General features: G+C 39.2%; 1 protein-coding gene across 2 annotated transcripts; it reads right to left on the reverse strand.

Moving 5' to 3' along the window:
* Window positions 1–5,122: 5,122 nt before the first annotated feature.
* Window positions 5,123–22,679, reverse strand: pank4 (pantothenate kinase 4 (inactive)). Of its 2 annotated transcripts, none has more exons than XM_017450786.3 (19): window positions 22,523–22,679; window positions 20,851–20,945; window positions 20,236–20,447; window positions 19,966–20,149; window positions 18,501–18,593; window positions 18,264–18,417; window positions 14,473–14,654; window positions 13,415–13,496; window positions 13,228–13,328; window positions 12,085–12,240; window positions 10,238–10,350; window positions 9,981–10,068; window positions 9,569–9,720; window positions 9,398–9,453; window positions 8,404–8,453; window positions 6,807–6,911; window positions 6,612–6,712; window positions 6,456–6,524; window positions 5,123–5,697 (listed from the first exon to the last, which is right to left on the reverse strand). In XM_017450786.3, exons 1-19 carry the CDS (start codon window positions 22,644–22,646, stop codon window positions 5,469–5,471), a joined length of 2,346 nt encoding a protein of 781 aa, XP_017306275.1. In that variant the 5' UTR covers window positions 22,647–22,679; the 3' UTR covers window positions 5,123–5,468. The 2 variants fall into 2 exon arrangements, with proteins under 2 accessions (XP_017306275.1, XP_053530020.1); XM_053674045.1 differs by having other exon boundaries at window positions 22,540–22,651.

Raw genomic sequence — 22,679 nt, forward strand, 5'->3', positions numbered from 1 at the left:
CATTGTATCGCTGCATGATGAAGTTCCTTGCAGTTAGATTGGATGCATTTCTCTGTAAATTGGCAGACAAAATGTTCCTGTAAACTTCTGAATTAATTCTGCTGCTACCATCATGAGTTCCATCATCAATAAAGATTAGTGAGAATATTCCAGAAACAGTCATGCAAGCCCAAGCCATGACAGTACCTCCACCATGTTTCACAGATGAGCTTGTATGTTTTGGATCATGAGCAGATACTTTCTTTCTCCACTCTTAGAACTTTCCATCACTTTGGTAGAGGTTAATCTCGGTTCCAGAACTCATCTTTGTATTCCATTGCAAATTCCAATCTGACTTTCTGATTCTTACTGCTGATGAATGGTTTGCATCTTGTGGTATGGCCTCTATATTTCCTGTCTTGAAGTCTTCTTCAAACGGTGGATTGTGATACCTTCACCCCTGCCCTGTGGAGGTTGTTGGTGATGTCACCGACTATATGTACATGTGATAAATAAAGACTCTATATTATTTTTGTGTTTTTCTTCACAGCTCTCACAATGTTCCTGTCATCAGCTGCTGTTGTTTTCCTTAGCCGACCTGTTCCATGTCTGGTTGCTCAGTACACCAGGTGTTTCTTTCTTTTTCAAGACATTCCAAATTGTCGTATGGGCTATGCTTGTGCAAGGCCTCTGATAGATTTTCGCTCTTTTTCTCAGCTTCAAAATGGCTTGCTTTTCTCTCATAAGCAGCTCTCTGATCTCCAGAGATTAAACAATTAATTTACCAGGGCATACCTGGGCACCAAAAATACCCAAAAATACCCTGTCAAGGGGTTGACAGCTCAAATCTAGAACACAAGCGTTTTTTGTTTTCAAACCCTACAACAGAAATTGTTATCTATATAAAGAATCCCTTGAACAACCCCTTTTCTTTCTCTGTAGGCTCCTCTCATTGCACAATAAGACTCACCCCCATTTTATCATCACATCGTACTAAGTTGCCAGAAACTTTGTCGAAGAAATAAAAGCAGTGAGCGGAGGGGAGCAGCAGGGGTTCTGCGAGAACTCCGGAGATCAGCAGGGTTTGTTACGGACCCCCTGCCTGCAACCCTGCTTTTTCAGCAACACACAAAGTAGCACACACGCACAACGAGCTCATCTCTGAACTGCTGAGCTACTGGGCTGCTCTCTCTCTCTCTCTCACTCTCTCTCTCTCTCTCTCACACACACACACACACACATTGAAATGGAAAAAAGTCTTGGCAGTTACACCAAACCTCTACAAAGGCTTTCCTCTTAGTGTTAAATTTATAATGCTGATTATAATAATATAATAAGTCCTATATTCCTTAAGGCTCAAATAATAGAGTGCTTGAATAAGCTACTATGTCCTGAAGTTATTACAGATGAAAAATTCTAATCATTTTGAAATTGTTTTAAATGTGCGTGAACGAAACCTTGAGCTGTTCAATTATCCACGAACGTGTCATTTCAAGCCATAAAAAAGTAACATTTACAATTTTGAATGCCTTGTATACCTTTACCCTCATTAAAACATGCCAGAACCTATGAATATGCATGAATACGCAAATTTGAAACACCCCCACATCATCCTAGCATCCCAAAACATCCTAATATAACTAACTTTTTGCTAGATGGCAAGTTAGATTTGTGGGATTTCAGTATCTTGATTTGCTTCGTCATTTTCTCAGTGATTTGTAACAGCAGTCAAACCTGTCAAAATACCAAAATCAGAATTTTACCATAACAACCACTATCTGTTCATCACTAAAGTTAGCTTAGCTAGCTAAGTATGTGCTGTAGTTTCTGCAACTTAGGTACCAGTTGCTATGCTCTAATCTCAGACGTGATTGCTCAAAATGTTTTAGGGCTTATTTAGTGACACCGCAAACTAAGCTCATATGTAGCCCCACCTCCAAACAGGTTTTATATAGAAGTTCTGAGAAAGTCTGGTATTTAAACATCACATGCATACAGTCTCCTCTGGAACTATTGGAACAGCAAAGCAAATTCATTTGTTTGTGCTGTACACCGAAGACATTTGGGTTTCAGATCAAAAGATGAAGACGAGGATTTAGGATTCCAGCTTTTTGTTCCCGGTATTTACATCCAGAAAGATTACATATGTGTTAAACAACATAAAACATGGCACCTTTTGTATCAGACCACTTGACAGATAAGTCTTGATGTAAATTAAAGTAAATGACACTTAATATTTGGTTGCATATGCCTTGATTGAAATATCCGCATCAATCATGTGACTCAGTGACATCAACAAATTGTTGGTTTCATCTTTTGTGATACTTTTCCAGACTTTAACCGCATCCTCTTTCAGTTGTTGTTTGTTTCAGGGGGTTTCTCTTTTCAGTCTCCTCTTCAGGAGGTGAAATCCTGCTCAGTTGGGTTAAAGTCTGGTGATTGACTTGGCCACTCTAAAACCTTTCACTTTTTTGGAAGTGTGTGTTTTGGATCATTTTCTTTTTACATAATAAAGTTCCTCCTGATTAATTTGGATGCATTTCTCTGTAAATTGGCAGACAAAATGTTCCTGTAAACTTCTGAATTCATTCTGCTGCTACCATCATGAGTTCCATCATCAATAAAGATTAGTGATCCTGTTCCAGAAGCAGTCATGCAAGCCCAAGCCATGACAGTACCTCCACCATGTTTCACAGATGAGCTCGTATGTTTTGGATTGTGAGCAGATCCGTTCTTTCTGCAGTTTGGACTTTGTCCAATCAACTGGACGAACATGTAACGTCAGGGCTCTCGGGTTAAGACGTTGGACGACTTCTCTTAGAATACCGGAGTTCATGTGCCACTGCCGGGTCCTTGAGCAAGACCCTTAATGCTTAACTGCTCAGTTGTATAAATGAGATTAATGTAATGCATCATTTATTATTTTATTCTTTGTCTAATATTTAATATTTTATGCATAACACTTCCAAAAAAATGACTAATATATAAATTATTATTATTATTATTATTGTTATTATTACTACTACATAAAGTAAAATAATCCTGATCCTGATTAAACAGTTCTGAGCTTTTATTATTTTTCTCTGGTGTATGAACATGCAAGTACAAGGGTGGGAAAAAAACAACAGGACACAGGTTATTGTGTGAAGACATTGTAAAATATATTTAACATTGAATTCCATGTGATTGTCAAGAGAATGTGGATATATTTCTTTTGGCTAAAATACATCTCGAGTGCATCTCGGAAATGCCAAAATGAACGCAACACTTATGTACACTCTTACATTGTATTTACATATCCACGATTTTACAGAATCTAAAAAGACTAATTTGGACACACGGAGGGGGGAATAAAGTGGACGATACGAACAGCTTTGGTCTGAAAGAACTTGATTTGTAGACTAACTACTCTGACTGAATCAACACATTCATACAGATGCAACCTACATCTCATAACTCTGAACATTATTGCGATCACGGACATCCTCCCTTCTTCTACCTGGTTTACATTGTTATATATAAATCTAACACTGATTAGGAATGAGAAAAAAAAAGCTACAGAAAGAAAAACGAGTGACTGAAATGAAATACGGAAACTGATTTATGATTTCATAACTAAGGTTTATGCTCAAAATCCCTCCTCTTGTCCTTCCATGACGGAGATGATTCCTGTCTCAAATTTGCCTGCGTGTACACAGCAGCCCTTGCGTTTCAATCATGTGATGTGATTCTGTGCAAAATGAAATCCTATGGGCTGAATTTATCCATTAAAGTGTGTTTCTTTGTCTCTTAGGACAACCGACGGCGAATATGGTTGCACATGACCCTGAACAGCTGCGACAGAGAAGCCATGTTCTGCTCAACAACACTGAAATGGATTTTGATTAACAACAATAATAATAATAATAACTTAGGAACACTATAAGCTGATGTCTAGAAATGAAATGAAATAAAAACACTGTGGCTTGCACTGCAGTTGAATTCCTTTAGCTACACAGTATTGAGTGATGGATGGAGCTGGTTTTTAAATGACAATACTGACACTGCGTGGTGGATAGTGGTAGCTACAGAACCCTAACTGTGGAAATAAGATTTAAATTTTTTATTTTCAGTTCAAGAACACAACATACATCAGTAGCTATCCATGAATGGCAGTGAGTGAAAAGGATGAATTAAAGGAATACTCCAGGTTTTTTATTTTTATTCTTAAATGTAAATGTCTATTCAAAGCATCTGTACTGGGGGGGGAGCCTGGTTATAGCGCTCCCCCCCCCAAAAAAAAAAACCCCACCAGACGTCTAAGTTTAGTTGTTGGGGCAGTTAATAAACCTTTATGTGAAACGCTGTGCAAAAGTTTGCACCCCTCCTAAGGTTTAAGTGTAGGGAAAAAAGTAGTTAGCATCAGAAAAAATGCGTGAACACATTTTAATTTCACAGAAAGTGCAAAAACAAGTGGACAAATTATTAGCAAATATTTATAGCAGATTTATAAAAGGAGAGTTGTTATCCCCCACCCTGTTTGTCTCGTTTGTGCGTTCTCATATTGTTCTAAGATGATACAAACTTTTGCTCAACTGTAGAACACTTTCATGAGGTTCATTAAAGAACAGCAAGTATACTTTTTTAAAAATAGTAATGTTGTGGAATAACCGTGAGACAAGTTCGTTCCTGTCATCGCTTAACAGTCGATTCTGGTTCAAAAAAGCATGCTGGAGTATTCCTTTAAAGTTGGATGCTAATTAAATAGTGTTTTTCTGACCAGCAAAATACCCCCCCCACATCATGGCACACTGTCATTTGAAACAGCTCACCATACTGACTCAAGGCACATACGTATAACGTTATGTTAAATGTCGTCTACCAGAAAAACACACCACAATTAGCCCTGTACTGTTCCGCCACTTAAATGCTGTAACTTCAAACGACCGGACATCTCAAAGGGTGGGGGTGGGGGTGCAAGGACTTGCTCCAAAGCTCCATCAAAAATGTTATAAATGGTAGATTCACTGTGAATGACAAAGCCTGGTAATATTTGATATCTGTGTTTCGGTAAAATAATTGATTTTATATTGTTTTGTTTTTTTTTCTTTAAATTGATGTTTGCTTAACACCATCACACTCGAGAGCATCCCCCCCCCCCCCCCCCCCCCCCGCCCCCCAGAAATCACCCTGCCTTCCAGATATTACAGCAGTGGTTGTTTGAGAAGCACTAGATTTCAGAGCAGGTGTGAACATGCGATGAGTGCGACCCACATATTATTATTATTATTTATTAATTATGATTATTTATTATTATTAACTGGAATTGAAAAAAAAGAAGAAAAAAAAAAAGAAAACGGATTCCACCATCGTGTATACAATCAACGGGTCAATCGCAAAAAAGTGGCACAGAGGCACAGACGTGACGGCATGTCCTGGAGGTGTGCGGCGGCTCACCGTGCCGTATCCTATCCTCCCGGCTGAGATGAGTGCGCGTGGGAAACGGTCTCTTAATGTCGCCCCTGAGATTTGGAAGGAACTTCATACTTAAAGACCACGCTGAAGATCTTGCCGCCGAGCCGCTCGGCCAGCCACGAGTTTTTGATGACGGCCAGCTTGAGGCTTTCGCAGTTCAGCATGGCGTAGTAGTTGGTGTGGATGGCACGGCCCATGCCTTCGATGATCACCAGGTCCGTGCCGCGCTCGCGCACCACTGTGGCCAGGACTTTATCCAATCGACTGGAGGAACAGAGAGTGCGAGCATCGGACACATGCTGTTTACCATCATGATTTGTTTTAGCATAAAGTTGCAAAAAAACTTTCGTAGTAGTTTTAAAGAATATTGATGTCGTTTATCAGTAAATAATTCTTATAATATATATATATATATATATATATATATATATATATATATATATATATATATATATATATATATATATATACACACATACACACACACATACATACATACATATATAATTTTTTCTTTTATCCCTCCCCCAAATCCAATTCCAGTCTTTCTATTTGTTACAGGATCTGATATGTTTTCTCTGATATCAGTCCCACCGGTTTGTTGTTAATCTTATTCTCATATTATATTAGTATATGTTATTTCAGTACATGACATCTTAAAGGCCTGACTACTTGCAGACAAACAATCGAGCCAAATGTTGCATAAACATATATATTTGATAATCTTGATTCTATCAGCATCTACAAACATGCTCATGACAAAAATGTAGGATGTTCCAGAATTCCTGCACTGGAAAAAGCGGTGCATCCGTAATGATTTTAAATAATCGGACATGAAACAGACACTAATAAGGAACAGACACTGGCTTAGTGTTTTACTGATTTCAAATAAACATGATACTATTCCGAACACACTCTCCGAATATTTTAAACACCAATAACAAGACAGAATTCAAAATGAATTAGTAACATTACAAATGAGAAATGATTAAGAATAGAAATGATACATTTGGGTATCTTACCTCAAGTCCAGACAGGGAGAACTGGATCCACTCTGAACTAATGTCAGCCTGTCCTCTTTTACTCCGGCACTAAAAACAAAGCACAACAACGATGAGAGAAAAACATGACTGACACACGTCCATGTTTAAACTCTGTGCGTGTGTGTGTGCGCTTACTGAATGACAGGATCCATAGCAGCTATTCTCTCAGTGACGATCTGCAGCTCGCTGTTAGTCACGTCGTTTAGCGCAGGACTTGAGTTACTCGCGAGAACAACCTGAGATGAGAAATCTGCATTTGAAACCACATATGAACACGTACAACTTGTGCACACACACACGTGTATATACATGTGTCAAGGACAGTCTCACCTCTGTGCCTCGAATGAGGAGTTCTCTTACAAAGGGGAAAACGCCTAGAATGATATCCATCCCACTATTATCCACGAAAAACAACGCACATTTATGAGGAGGACCCTGCAAAAGAGAGGACAAAAAAAAAAGAAAAAAAGGGAGACGTCGCGTTTAATCACTGATCCCCTAAATGACACGGCACTGAAAGATATCAGAAAAAAAATTAATAAAATAATAAAATGAAGCTAGTCGTGAGTACTACTACATGAATGCATGTTTAATGAAACGGTTCATGGAGTTATTTAGTGTGCTTTTACACTAGATGTTTTTGTACAGCTCTTTGTGGTTATTGGAGGGAAAAAACAAATCTCAAAGGTCTCATGCAAAACACACAACGGGCCTCGAGCCGGATATGAACAGATTTATTCGTAAAATTGTATGAGCGCTTACACTCTTCGTTAAAATCCTGTTCAAGTTCGTATCCTATGATCCTATGAGCGCGTTTTAGTGTGTTAGCAGACGACCTTATGAAGAGCGACTTATAGAAGAGTGTTCGAGTCTCTATCAAAAACATATCCTCATGCTAGTCCACTAGGGACTAACAATACCATGCAGAACATTCTGTGAAAACCAGTCATTGTATATTACTGCCATTAATGGGCGAATATAAAAAAATAGAGAAATAAAGGTCGAGCAAATGCAATCCCGTTAAATTAAGCAAAATAAAATGAATCGTTCAATTATAACAAAACAAATGGAAGATTTAGCACTCGCTTATTATTAATAATAATATTATATATTTAATATTTTTATTTGCAAAGAAATGAGGCAAAATAACGGCTATCAGCCATTACCCTCATTGTTCATTTCATCCCCTCAACTGTCTGTGCACTTGAATGTTTATGGACATTTGTGGGCGTCACTACATGCAAATGAGCTGCATCAGGATTTGCACTTTACACTTGATCGACGTACGCACACGAGTACAAAGAAAATCAGCGGAACAGTTTAGCTCACTTTGATTTGCGCTCAAACATTAACAACTTTACACAACATGATACGTACCCGCAGTAGCTAATATCAATGAACTAATTAGCCTCGCTTGCTCTCTAGATTAGATTTAATATTATTATTGATAACGCAGATGAAACGCAGCGACATCACGTCTCATAGATCAGTCCCACAAACAGACAATTTGGCATTTGCAGTTGCGTTAGAAATACAGGAAGTGAGAGATTGTTTATTCAACATGTCGTAACTGACGAGACTCGTTCTCACCAGCACATTGTTTCCTTTACTTGCTTGCCCCCCACCCCCACTCCACCCCCACCCCACCCCACCCAGCTTATGACCCGATTTTTGGGAGATAAAAATAAATAAATAAATAAATAAATAAATAAAACCTTTTTTTAAAAAAAAAAAAAGCCCTTAATGTAACTATTTCTTAAAAGTTGGATTTTATTCTGATATGTAAAATGTGTGCTTGTGGATGAGGGGGAAAAAATGTTTAAAGCAGTTTGTACGATGTGTCAGTCTCGTAATCCCTGGCGCAAATCTCAGACACCGAACACGTCGTGGATGATCAGCTGCATCGGGGCTAAACCAGGGTTCTCACCTTCAATCGTTCAATCCACTGGTTATAGGCATCTACAAGCCAAGGACGCTCTGGGAAATGAAAAAGAAAAAAAGAAAATGAAAAACATTTATATACACCACCGGTCAAAAGTTTGTGGACACGCGACTGGAACGTTTCTCGTGATCTTAAAAACCTTTTGTTCTGAAGGTGTATGATTAAACGTTTGAAACTGCGCCGACGTATTCATTTCTTTCATTAGAAAACGAACATTTTATTTACAAATAAAATTATTTTGTTTAAACGGACAACTCGGAGCAAAATATTCTATTCAAAATAAAAAGCTTTGAAGATGCTAAAATATTAAATTATTTTTATTTATTTAGGACTTTTATCACAACATAATTCCCATAGTTCCACTTGTGTTACTCCAGAGTATTGATGACTTTATTATTATTATTATTATTATTATTATTATTATTATTATTATTATTATTGTTATTATTATACAATGTGTGGGAAAAATTAAAATAAAATAATGAGTGTGTCTGAACTTTTGCCCGGTAGTGTATGTATAAAATTTATTCTTGAAATATTTATTTAGTCCTGTTCTGAGAGATTTTTATATTTATTTATCACATTTTAAATAATACCACCAAAGTATTAACATCTGTTTTTTTTTTTGTTTGTCTGTTTGTTTTTTAAAGCTTCCTCTTGGAATTAGGAACTGAATTTAATGCCAAACGTGATTGATTGATTATTAAACGCTTGTAGGGACTAAAATGGTGAGAAAAGAGGTTTTGGGCGACAATGAACAACCTGTATCATTACTATTGTTCTGAAGAATTTATCCGAGCTGATTGTTTGTAACAGGTCATACCTACTTTTGTGTAGAATTAAGAAACTCTTCATTTCAAATCAAATGGTGTGACTGCAGGCTTAGCGTTTTCGCACTGTATTTGGATAAAACAAAAACGTTTCGTCTTTGTAAATGTCTTCCAGAATCATGAACAGTGTAGTATAAAACTTCTCTTACCTTGCAGCTGCTGCTTTGCCTGTTCAAACCCGAACTGGGGATCGGTTTCCAGAATGCTGTGGAACAGGTTGACGCATCAGAACTTGCACTTGTCATCCTTACAAGATTCCCGTTTTGTTTTTTAAAAAAAACACCACTGCCCTCACTCGTATACTTTTACATATCGCTCACTCGGACACGGCTTTGGCTCCCCAGTCGAACACGTTGCCCGCCAGCAGGCCTCGGACCAGCGCGAACTGCCTCTGCTCCCAGCTCAGCTCCTCCAGAGACTGCACCACCTTCTGGTAGTACTTCAGCGCCATGTCGTTCTCCTTCTGCTTGATCTGTGGGCACAGAAAGAACATGGTTCGAGAGTGAACCTGAGCTGTAGAGCGTCGTACAAGTGTAAAACAATAAATACAGACATCTTCTGTTATGATTCCTCTGTTCCAACAAGCTACCGGCATGTGATTTCATGAAATCATGCTCTTATGAAGTTCCAGAGTGGTTCTTTTAAGGACTTTTCCAACACTCCTACGATCGCCTTTTACATTTACATATCACAACTTGGTCTAGGAGTATTTATTCAAACTTTAATACGAACCTTAGAATAGGGGTCAGGAAAGTTGAATTCGTTCAAACAATGCTCCCTGGTGTCGAGCAGACTCCGGACAGTGAGGGATCCGTATGCGCTTGAGGAATATCAATTCAGAATTTTATTTAGGAAGTTATTTAGCTGGAACTGAATTCGACATTTAAGTAACGATGTTACTGAGAAAAGCATGCGATAAACAGTGAGCGTATATAGTGTGTACACATATAAACATAGCATTGAAGACCGAATGCTTGACATGTTCTCACAATGGCTGCTGGCGTAGCGTCTGCAGCTTGTGTCTGTACTTCTGGCGGAACTTCTCTGCCCTCTCCGTGGCCTCGGGCTGGTCTTTCTGACTGGCCACAGCTCGCTTCACCACCTGCGTGGAAAAAAAAATGGAGGCGGCGTCATAAACTAATCCGGGTCAGTATATACGATACTACTAATTATCAGATGTTCAGCATTATTACAAGTCAAACGCTGTTCCTTACAGTACTACTACATCAGCTTATTTATTCGTTCAGTTTTGCATTATGTGCTTTTTGTAATATTAATGCAAGTTTCACTTTAGGCATCTAGAACGAATTAACGATGCGGCCTAATGATACGAGTTACATGCTTGTATTACATACTTCTATAAACTTACTACAGTAATACATTTTATATGATGATGATTATGATCATTATTATTATTATAGACAATATTCATGGAAACAGTCACACAAAACATGTGGTCGGATGTGAGAGCAGATATGGAAATACGAGTTACTAAACAGAATCTTCGCCCATCAAAACGTGTGTTTTATACGTTTAATGGACTGCAAAATACACAATGTGCACTACCGGTCAAAACTTTAGACACTCATTCTTTATTTTTTCTACATTTTATAATAATAAAGTCATCAAAACTCTGGAGTTACACAAATGGAACTATGGGTGTCATGCTGTGGTAAAAATGCAAAATAAATCAAAATAATTGAGTATTTTAGCATCTTCAAAGTAGACACCCTTTTCGCCTAGAATTTCCAGAAATGTATTTTTGGTGTTTTCTCACCCGATTTCTTGAGGAATTCCCCGAGATGCTTTTTAAACAGTATTAAAGGAGTTCCCGCCTACGCTGGAGACTTATCGGCTGCTATTCTGAATATTTTGCTCCGAGTCATCCGTTTAAACAAATATATTTTTTGTAAATAAAATGTTGGTTTTCTAATGAAAGAAACGAATACGTCGGCACGATTATATTTTTGTCGACGACACCGATTTCAAACATGTAATCATACACCTTCAGATCAAAAGCTTTTCTAGATCATGAGAAACGTTTCAGTCGAGTGCCCACAAACTTTTGACATACACGGTAGTGTATGTTAATTATTTTAAAAACAACTGTTTCTTTTATGGAAATATATAGAAATGCATACTTGACTTGAATGTTAGAGGATTCCCTGAAAAATAAAAATGCCACATTGAAAAACAATACACACATTAAATCAGGGATTCCCTAAGGATCGTGACCATGAGGTGGGTTGCTTGATTTACAAACGGGGTCATGACGTTGCACAAGAGTAGTTCAGAGGGAAAAAAAAAAAACGACAAATTTTCCTGTCTATCTACTCCTGCTAAACAAACAAGCATTCACATACATATTTACTACTCTAGACATTTTTTGAGTACTAACACTAACTGGTTTTCCCATTAGAGTTAGTGTTTTTAAACTCCTTTAAAAACCTCTTACATTAATGTCTGTTTTGTATACCAGTCTTCTAGATTTTTCTATTAAATACTTTTGCATGTGAGGTCAATGACAACAAACACAATGACAGCAGTGTTGACTTTCCAATAACAACATGACATGTCCCACTAGACTGGAAAGTCAGTACAAGGAATATTCCTTTAGCTTTTAGCCACTTACGCATGTTACTGACGTAGTAAAATATTCAAATGCTATGTTAGCCCTAAATTATCAAGGCGTGGGTGGCAGAAAATTGATCGCTTCCATTTGGGGTCGCTTGCTCGAAACGTTGTGGAAACCCTGCGTTAAAAGACACCTTTTAGACGGCATGCTGAACTGAAGATACGAACAGAGTAGGGTTAGGTCACGTGTGTGGAGCCTCACCCCATCCAGCGCTTCCTCGAAACAGTAGAGCCAGTAGTCTCTAGCCAGAGCATCCTCGGTGAGGTCCACGGTGTCGGGGATATAAGATGAAGGGTCTTGCAGGAGCGGCAGGTTCACCAGCTGCCTCTCCAAGCGGTCCATCTCCAACATGTCAAACTGCAGAAACGGCCAGAGAGAGAGAGAGAGCAAGAGAGAGCGAGAAAGAGAGAGAGAGAGAGAGAGAGAGAGAGAGAGAGAGAGAGAGAGAGAGACAGAGAGAGACAGACAGGAACATCGGAGCACAAATCTTAGATCTGATACCGTCTCAAAGGGCACATCAGCACAGTCTGGGCGATAAAACCACGGCTGACAAGGGAGACATTTTGACAGCATTACTTTGACAAATGAGAATATTTTATTTAAAAAATCTTAACACTCTTAGAGCTGAAGAAATACTCCTGTCTCATCCCAATCACTTTTCATAGTTGCAATCTGGAATGAACTTCATGTATTCGTTTCTATAGTAATCAATCAAACACTGGCTACAGATCTAATGGAGAATAGGATGATAAAACACTGGAGTATTCCTTTAACAAGCAAAATGCTTCTCCTTAGATTAAAGTGAGCAATTTTTGGTATGGCTTGTACAGAGCTACATTTTCCTGCTCTCAAAATTCTCCCTGCTGTTATCCCAATTCTTGTAGCAGCCATTCTCATGAAAAAGTGGGCATCCACTTAAAGTGCACTTCAGCTATTTTGTCAGCTTGCTTTAGTGACAAACAACACACTATTATGCAGCAGAAATCCAAATGAAATTGTACAAATTTGTACATAAACACACACAACTAAACATCTGACTGCGCCAGAAAAGATAGAACGAAGAAAGACAAATAGAAAGCATAAAGCCAGGAATGCGTCACTCGTCACAGAAGTTGTACTTACAGGAAACTGATGAGTACAGATTAAGACAAGAAGAGAAGAGACATACGGATGAATGGAAAAAGAAATCAAGATGTTAGGGGTGGGGGAGGGGGGAATTGCATGGAAGAAACAAATATCAAATTAAAAGAACTAATGATGAAAATTAACTCAAAAGAACAAAAAAAACCCCAAAAAACCAAAAAAAAAAAACCCACACCACTGGTTGTATGAAGGTTGACTTACTGTGCCACTTCGTGCCCGTTGCATAGGATTCAGATCCGGAGACACGCTCATGAGGCCGGAACTGCCGGCATAGTTTTCTTCCCAGCTGTACTGATTGGGATCTGAACATAGACAATAAACTGTACCGACTGAGGCAGATCGCAAATCCAGCGAGTTTAGTGTTAGTCCAGGTGTCAGAACAACTTACTGTCTTCTTCGGCACCCTTCAGGAACGCCCCAATAGCACCCAGGTAGCCTTCGTGTCTTAGAAACAAAGCCTGAACTTCGCTCTGTAACATAACGAAGAACATAACATTTATCATTTTTAACAACAAATGCAGTCTTTACAGGTGAAACTGAAGGCTAAAACCAAGAGTAGATGTTCAGCCTCGTAAAATGTTAACATGTCTAATGACGGCATTACAATTCTGTGAGACATAATGTTAAGAGGTAATTAGAATCAGGAAAACAGTACTCACTCAAACAAAAAAACAAGCAAAAAAAAACGTTGAAATCGAGGCCAAGGGTGTCAACGATGATGCCTCCACCACCAACAAGTTTAGTCCTGTTTGTTAATAATTTGCATGCCAAAACCACAATTTGTTTTTTATAACAGCAGCTCTGACATTAGTGTACGTTTATATTAATATGCTTGCTTATATACATTATCGTTTTTACAGTAACAGCTTATTTAAGAGGACTTGTATTTTGGAGAAAAAAAAAAAAGCGTTATGTAACAAAGAAAAACATAGAATCATTGATCTAGTGAAGCTTTCTTTAAGGGGACACAGAGAGAGAGAGAGAGAGAGAGAGAGAGAGAGAGAGAGAGAGAGAGAGAGAGAGAGAGAAAGGAGAGGGCTGCCGAGAGAACATTTCATTTTGTGGACGTTCCACAGCATTCGACGTAACTATAAATGAAAAAACATTATGACATGTCAATCATTAATGAGCATAAATTGTAATCATTGGCAAAAGGTTGCAGTGGAGGAGGAGTAAAACAGTCCGGGACGTGCTGTTATCGGAAATTTCACACAACCCCATCGTTGATGAATCGTTGATCACTACAACTGCATGCCCTGTTGTGCTTTATTCTTTACTTATTAACCATGTTCTTACCTGTGGCAATCATGTCGTTATAACTGAAACTACTCCATTTTGTCTCGCGGGTATGCAAACTTGTGCATTTCACAGTAAGTCTCAAACGAGCCGTGTATGTGTATGTGTGTGTTTGTGGGTTGAAATGAACGGAGATGGTCAGACAGGTACCTTGGAGAAGAAATTGATGCTGTAGGTGATGGTGTGCATGGTCACCGGGTGTCCTCGGATGAAGAATCCTCCGAAGTAAACTCGGGTGAGGTTGTGCAGTCGGGCATAGAGGCAGGCCAGCTGTCCGATATCATTACTGATCATGTGCAGCAGGCTCTTAGCCATGTCTTCTTTGGAGAACTCTGAAAATATGACCAAATATACACTACCGGTCAAAAGTTTAGACACACACATTTTTTATTAAATTGAAAATTTTATAAAAATTTATTTTAGAATAATAATAAAGTCATCAAAACTCTGGAGTAGCACAAATGGAACTATGGGAATTATGTTATGATAAAAAAATCCAAAATTAATCAAAGTAATTGGGTATTTTAACACTTGTTATCAGGTTGATATTCTCTTCCTGAGGCACCCAACCGGGCGCTAATGGCTATGCAAACATCAGGTATCACTGCTTTTGGCGGATCATAAAGGCGATAGATCCTTCTCTCTGACAGACTCGGATAATTTTATTTATTTATTTTTTATATATAATACTCATCTCGTCCCTATCATGTAACAATCGTAGCAACGGATTGACCCATTTATTACTGACAGGCAAAGGTAACTCAGATCCCTCTCAGTTAACCCCATTCGACGAAGACCGGCCCCTGAGGGCTCCTACAAAAGGCCTCTGTTTGAAAAGATCAACGGGAGTTGTATTATCTCCTTCTCCCTCGCTCTCCATCTTTTTATGGCCTCGATGTTACTTAAAGACCCATATTTCTCAACCTTAAGGTCCCACGTCTCCGTCATACGGCGTCCAGCCACCACCGAAACATCCAATACCGTCAACTTTAGCAGGTCATGCTTGATGTATGAGTGTGCAGTTGCAATCACAGGCTCTGTCCATATACTCCGCTTGACCTTCCTAAGCATTTTCTCCGCCAACCACATCACTCTGTTATGGCGGGCACAGCGGGCCTGGTGCATGACCTCACATACTTGGAGAACATGATTTAATGTCTCCCGCATGTGATATCATCTGCCTTGTCAGGTCTACCGCGAGACCCTTGTGCCTTCGTGGAGAGAACTCCGCCTCTCAGCTGGATTCCCCTAAGATGTAAACGAGGGAAGACTCTCATTGGTTTCCGTAGCCAGAGGTAGCTTGCCTTGTCGATCTTACCAACTGTAAGCTCTCTGCCATCGACAGCGTCATGCAACTGTGAAGCCCACGCATGTTGGGCTTCATCCCTTGTTGTTATAACCATTCCAGCCACCCTGCAAAGGATGTTTATAATTCGCTCGATTATCTTAAATGATTTCTGGTTGACAACGGACGCGCAATATATGCTCTTGCGTGTTAAAAGCTTCTGGAATCTTGATTTCAGGGCTAGAGAGACTGATGAGCTAATGCAGGGAATCCCCAGACCACCATCTTGCACCCTGGCATGTAAATATGCCACCGCGGTGTCATTTGGTAGCCTCAGCCATCTCTGGACACTAGATCTTATTAAAGTGTCCATTCTCTTCATTGTGTGTCTATGTGCGTTCCCCAACAACAGCTCATGAGTTAGTTTGGGCAAGAGGAAAATCTTTAAGATTTCCAGCCTTTGATACGGCTTCAGGGGAGCTTCTGATACTTCTCTCAACATCATCTCCAACTTCCCAGTGTGCATGGGGGTCACCTTCCCCTTCCAGGTGAACTTCAAACCCAAGTAGCTCTGTAAAGATTCTACTCCCTTCAGTGCAATTACTCCACCCGTTGTCCTAAGCCTCCACGGGACCAGAACCACACACTTTCTCTTGCCATCTCTTGCGATGGTAAGGCTGGCTGACTTTTGGATGTTAATAGTCATTCCTCTCGCTCTTAAAGCCTCATCCAGCCCACCCAATTTTTCTTGGAGCCTTTCTGGGCGCTCCACAAAAAGAACCAGGTCGTCCGCATATGCAAGTGCGTCAACCCTGCACCCGCCCAGATCAACTCCTATTTCTGGGAGTTCCGCCCTCACGGCTCTGTCTATAGCTAATGTGAACAGAACCGGGGACAGCGGATCTCCTTGTCGAACGCCTCTTTCACACTTTGTTAAGGTCCCATCCAAGTACACAGTCGAATGTCTGTATAGATGTTCGAGATAGTTCAGTAAGGACGATGGGATGCCACTGGCTTTCGCCGCATCAATGATGGCCTCACGAGCGACCGTATTGAAGGCCTTTGCCAGATCTAAAAAGGCCATAGCAACTGACTGTGTCTTGTCGTGCGCCCTCCTCAGGATAGCATGAAGCAGGGAGCTCGCCTCCAGGCATCCGTCCTTCTGTAAGAAGGCATATTGCAAAGGAGAGAATGTTACATTCGAGCAAATCCTGCGAGCTAAAATCCTATAGAAGGTTCTTGTGATAACAGAGGTAATTGATATCGGTCTGAATTCCCTGGGCGTCACCGGGTTTCCTGTTTTCGGAAGGAACACCACTCGGGCTGTGGTCAGGATCTCAGGGAGCTCCTCAAGTGCTAGAATCAGGTTAAGGTACCCAGCCAGCGTGGGCTGGTGCCATTGAAGCAAATCCTTTACCTCAACTTTGTCCAGCCCCACCGCCGTAGCACCCATCCCCCGCAATGCCTCAGTTACTTCTCTTTCAGAGATCGGTGTTAGTATCTCCCACACCTGCTCTTCCTGATCCACTGCTCCACATCTAATCTCATTCGGCATCACTGTAGACTTTCTACTAAAAATCTCTTTCCGGTACTCCTCCCGACCTTCACAGTGAAAATCTTTCTTTCTATGGGCCTTTCTCCAGCGTCTGTCAAGCACTATAGCCGCAGCGTCCCTCTTCCTCAAAAGCATCTTCAAAGTAGACATGCTTTTCGCCTAGAATTTCCAGAAATGAATTCTTGGCATTTTCTCACCTGATTTCTTGAAGAATTTCCCGGGATGCTTTTTAAACAGTATTAAAGGAGTTCCCACCTACACTGGACACTTATTGGCTGCTTTCCGGAAAATAGTTTGCTCCGAGTCGTCCGTTTAAAAAACCTTTTTTTTGTAAATAAAATGTTGGTTTTCTAATGAAAGAAACAAATATGTCGGCACGATAATATTTTTGTCTATGACACCGATTTCAAACATGTAATCATACACCTTCAGATCAAAAGCTTTTCAAGATCATGAGAAACGTTTCAGTCGAGTGTCCACAAACTTTTGACCGGTAGTCATTATATTATACATTACAGATCGTTACACGCTGCAGGAACGGATACATATACAGTAGATCTTGTTCAACATCTTTATATAAAGCGTAACGGCAATATTAAAAGGAACTCATCATTCTTTTTCTTTCAGTGATAAAGAACTGACACTGATGACACTGACAAGGGACTCGTGAACAACTACAAAACATAAAAACGGTTGCGAATCAGCCAGGTAACGACACACAGTATTAAGAATCGGGCATGGGTAAACGTTTGAACCGGTTCATTTGCGTAAATTCAGTTATTATTGTGTCTTGTGGATTATACTGCATGTAAACATTGTTTATGTGAAACAGTTTATTCAGACCAGAACTAAATAAACAACAAAATGCGATTTTTATGACCCCTATTATTATTATTATTTTTTTAATTATTAACATTTCGCAGATTCTGCAAGGCGTATGTAAACTTATGACCTCGATTGTATGAGACAAAGACCTTTTCCTTCATTTCCTAACTGGAACAGCAAAGAGAATGCGGTTTCACAACTGGGTGAAAGGTCACTGGCTCTGTTTGTGAGATCATTATTACACTAAACCTCAGGCTGTTGGTTCGTACACATCACCTTTATCAGTGGTGGCAGATTTCCCGAAGCTGCTCGCTATGAGGTATCCGGGCAGTCCCAGAGAGACGGATGCTCCCCCGTAGATGTCCTTAACCAACATGTCCACACTGGTGTGCTGTCCCTTAGAGGCCAACTGCAAAAGCTCATCAAATCTCTGTTATGATAGAAAGACTGAACGGTAAATCTATGTGAAAACAGTTCTTGGGGCGACTCGTGCTAGCAAACACACACACTGACCTTGGTTTTCGTAAGCAAAGCTCCAAGACCCCAGAACGTCCCACCACCGATGGAGCTCCCGCCTATGCGCTCAAATTTGTCCTCCGATTCCACCTTCAGAGTGTGAAAGCGTGTAGAATTATTAATCACGCAGCTAGGCTTTCCCAGAGAGTCACTCGGCCTCAATATGGCCTGGATATGAATGGATTTTATTCGGAAATCCGTACGAGCGTTTACGCAAGAAATTTCTGTATACGTGAAAAACCCAACTGGGGAGTTGGGGGTGGTGGAGTTGTGAAATTTGGCACACAGATAGAGTACAGTCTGAACTGTTAATACAGAAAATTTGGAGTCTCTAACACAAACTCTCTAGCGCCACCAACTGTCCAAATTTGCGCTCATGTTCATGCTAATAACTTTTGAACCGTAAGGGCTAGAAACAAAAGTTCCTCGGTTCGACTGCATACCATGGTTCAATTCAATTTCCGCCCGACTAGATTTTCTGCCATTTTGAATTCTCCATAAAACCTACTTTTAAGAGTTTGTTCAAGGGCGTCGCTTGGATTTTCACGAAAATCTAATCAGATCGTCTTCGGACAATGCCGACAAAAAGCTTAGGGAATGCGGATCGATTAGTCGACCTGTTCTCGAATAACGCGCTAACAAATTCAACGGCGAGCACGCCTAAGTGGATGTGAGGCTATATCTCCTCAACGCTTTAGCCTATCTAGACTAAACTTGGTAGCGGTCATCACAAGCATGACCTAAGGGTACCTGCACAGTTTCTGCACAGCACCACCTTGTGGTCACGAGATATGGCTAATTTTGCTTAAATTCTGAACAGTTTACCTAAAAATAGCTTTAGCCTCTATGACTCCTTGGCCCCTTAATTGCTGCTTGCAGCCATATTTATTATTATTATTATTTATTTATTTATTTATTTAACATATTATTCAGTATTTTCCTTGGTATAGAAGTGAGTCAAAATAACTTAGCTTCTGTTTTTCAGACTTTACCCTGACAGTTAGTTTCATGTTCCAGGTTTTCTGTGCACTTGACCTTTTAAATAGTTTTGTAGACATCTCTACATGCAAATGAGCTGCATCAGGAAGTGTGATTCGCACTTTATGAGTGATCAACAAACATACATGAGCTGACACGAAGAAAATCAGCCTATCCAAAACTTTTGTAAATCTGGCATGAATTTTTTTTTTAAATTTGATTTGGCTTACGCAAACATTTACAAACAACTTTACTAAGAATTCGATGAATAAGGCCCAGTGTTTTGGATAATGGCCTTTACTTTTATTTGAATCGTTATTTTCTAAGTAGGGATTATTTGGCGAGTCTGTACTAAATGGTGCTACAAATGTTCACGTCTGTCCCTGAACACCTCGAAAATGGGTTTTAGAGGTTCACACAGATGTATTCGGTCCGTGCGAGACAGACGTTAACACCAGGTTAATAGCCGGGACACAGCCGTTACCTTGACGATGGAAACCCCGGAGCCGATGTTAACCAGAAGATAAGGGAAGATGTCCGGGTGTGTGTTCTGGAAGCGAAACTCTGGGTCGGCGTGCTTCGCGTAAACAAAAGCCTCGTGAGGGATATTCTTCAGCACAAAATTACAGCCCTTGATAAGACACGACATCTCGTCCTCTTTGTCCACTCTGTGAAGAGAGACACAAATAAACTGCTACATACATACTGTACAACAACTTCCTTTGTGTGCATTATGTTTTCAAGTCCTGCTCACTTGAGTTTTAACTTCTTCTCAATCAGGTCTTTGAACTTGTAAGCTCCTCCTCCTGTAGCCTTGATAACTTTGGTTTCCGTGTTCACCAGGTGGTCTTTGATGAAATCCAGACAAGTTTCGATGTACCGGTTCTCGAACTTGATGAAATGGAGCCGAGCCGTGATCTCCTCCTGGACCGAGATCTCGTACAGTGAGTCTCCATCTGTGTCGTTCTACAACAGCAAAATGAAACAATGCAGATTTCATCCGTCAGACACAATAATAGATAGCAGATATAATAATAACAATAATAATAATAATAATAATAATAATCATATTAGTAGAAAACACTTATACATGTATATTATATACCTATACACACACACACACACACACATATATATATATATATATATATATATATATATATATATATATATATATATATATATATATATATATATATATATATATATATACACATATATATACATATACACATTATATATACATATACACATTATATATATATATATATATATATATATATATATATATATATATATATATACATACAGACACACACACACACACACACAGTACCGTGCAACAGTCTTAGCCACCTTCAGATCCTACCTGAAAGCTTGTCTTGGCCGTATGATCGAATGATCTCACTTTGGCCACTTTGTGCTGGACAGTGGAGTAATACGCCAGTTTTGTCAATGAGCCACCTATTAAAGGAAAAATACCGTCACTACGACATTCATATACACATCACATATTTTCGGAGTGGGGATCCGTGGACACTTTTTCAGCTAATATCTCTCACAACTCCTTACTCGTCGGAGGATGATTAATGGTTGGATGTTGTTTAAAAAAAAGAAAAAGAAAAAAAAGAGTTCCATGTTTATCTCGTAGGGTCCGATGAAGAGACCGAGCACTTCTCTCTGCAATAAGGTAGGACACGTTTTATTTACGGATTTGTAAACAAAACGTGGAAACTAAGTCGAGGGAACGGTAGATTAAATAATGTAGTATAAATTCTACTTGGGATAACGAATGAAGAAAAGCTGAAACATACATTCTTTTAGCATGCGAGTTCATACTTTTAGTGTGGAGTATAAGTAGGCAAACTGGGACGCAGCACAAACCTTAGATCCTGGTGCAGAGCTTCATGAAGTCATGAGGCAGGAATCATTCAAATATCAAACCTACTGTACCGAACTGGCCTAATCTTGAAAAAAGAGACTTACCTAACTCACCTTTAACCATTTTAACAGCACCGGCTTCAGAATGTTATATTTTGTCCATGTGTCTCATTCTTCTGAGTTATTATTTCGTTGGTTTAACTTAGTAAGTCATTTTTTTGACTGTCTATCTTCTTGATTTAACTTAGTAAGTCGTTATTTTGACCTAATCTCTCATCATATTTGACCTAGTATCTCGCTATTTTTGACTTAGTAAACCATTATTTTGACATAGTATCTCGTTATTTTGACTTAGTATCTCATTCTTCTGACCTAGTATCTCGTTATTTTTGACGTAGCAAGTCATTATTCTGACCTAGTATCTCGTTATTTTGATCTAGTATCTCATTATTTTTGACTTAGTAAATTGTAATTTTGACCTAGTATCTCATTCTTTGACCTAGTATTTTGTTGTTTTATCTTAGTAAGTCATTATTTTGACCTAGTATTTCATTCTTTTGACCTCGGGATGTCTCATTAATATGATGATGAAGAAGCTCGTGCTCTTGAGATGGTTTCAATATTGTCCATTGGAAACGCACTAACAGTGTCGCCCTGTGACGTCAGCATGGGACACAAACACTAAATTCTCGCTAGAACAGCAAAAATACATCACCTACCAACCACCAAATTAGCACCAGAGTCCATAAAAAACATCTTAAATATCTTTTATAAAAACAAAATTAATAAGTTTCAGGGTGAATTTTTCGTTTTTATATAACTCATGATTGCTAGCTAACGTTAAAGGACGTGCTTTACTAACCAAATATTCAATAACAAATATTCAACAAAATAGATAATAGCTTTTATTATTATTATTATTATTAATAATAATAATAATGATAATAATAATAATTATTATTATTATAAATTATTATTATTTAATTCCACAACCTGAACTGGCCTTAACTTTGCATTATAATAATCATTGTTTCAGGAGCAGACAAGCTTTGACTCGAACTGTCAAGTTCTGTAAGGTTAGCTAACCTTCAGCTAGTCTGTTAGCAGCTAGCAAGTGGCTATTTTACAGAAAAAGTACACATAAAAATTCAGTTTAATACCTATATCTATTGCGAACCTCTTGGCATTTTCCAAATTCCGAAAGATTTCATCCGGAGGAAGGATTATGCTTTTATCCATGCTGTGTGCGCCGCTGTCACTGTCAGTGCCTCCGTCCGTCGCCATCTTCCACACACTTGTTTTGACCAAGAAACGCAA

Source organism: Ictalurus punctatus, chromosome 21, assembly GCF_001660625.3.
Source record: "Ictalurus punctatus breed USDA103 chromosome 21, Coco_2.0, whole genome shotgun sequence".
Classification (NCBI taxonomy): domain Eukaryota; kingdom Metazoa; phylum Chordata; class Actinopteri; order Siluriformes; family Ictaluridae; genus Ictalurus; species Ictalurus punctatus.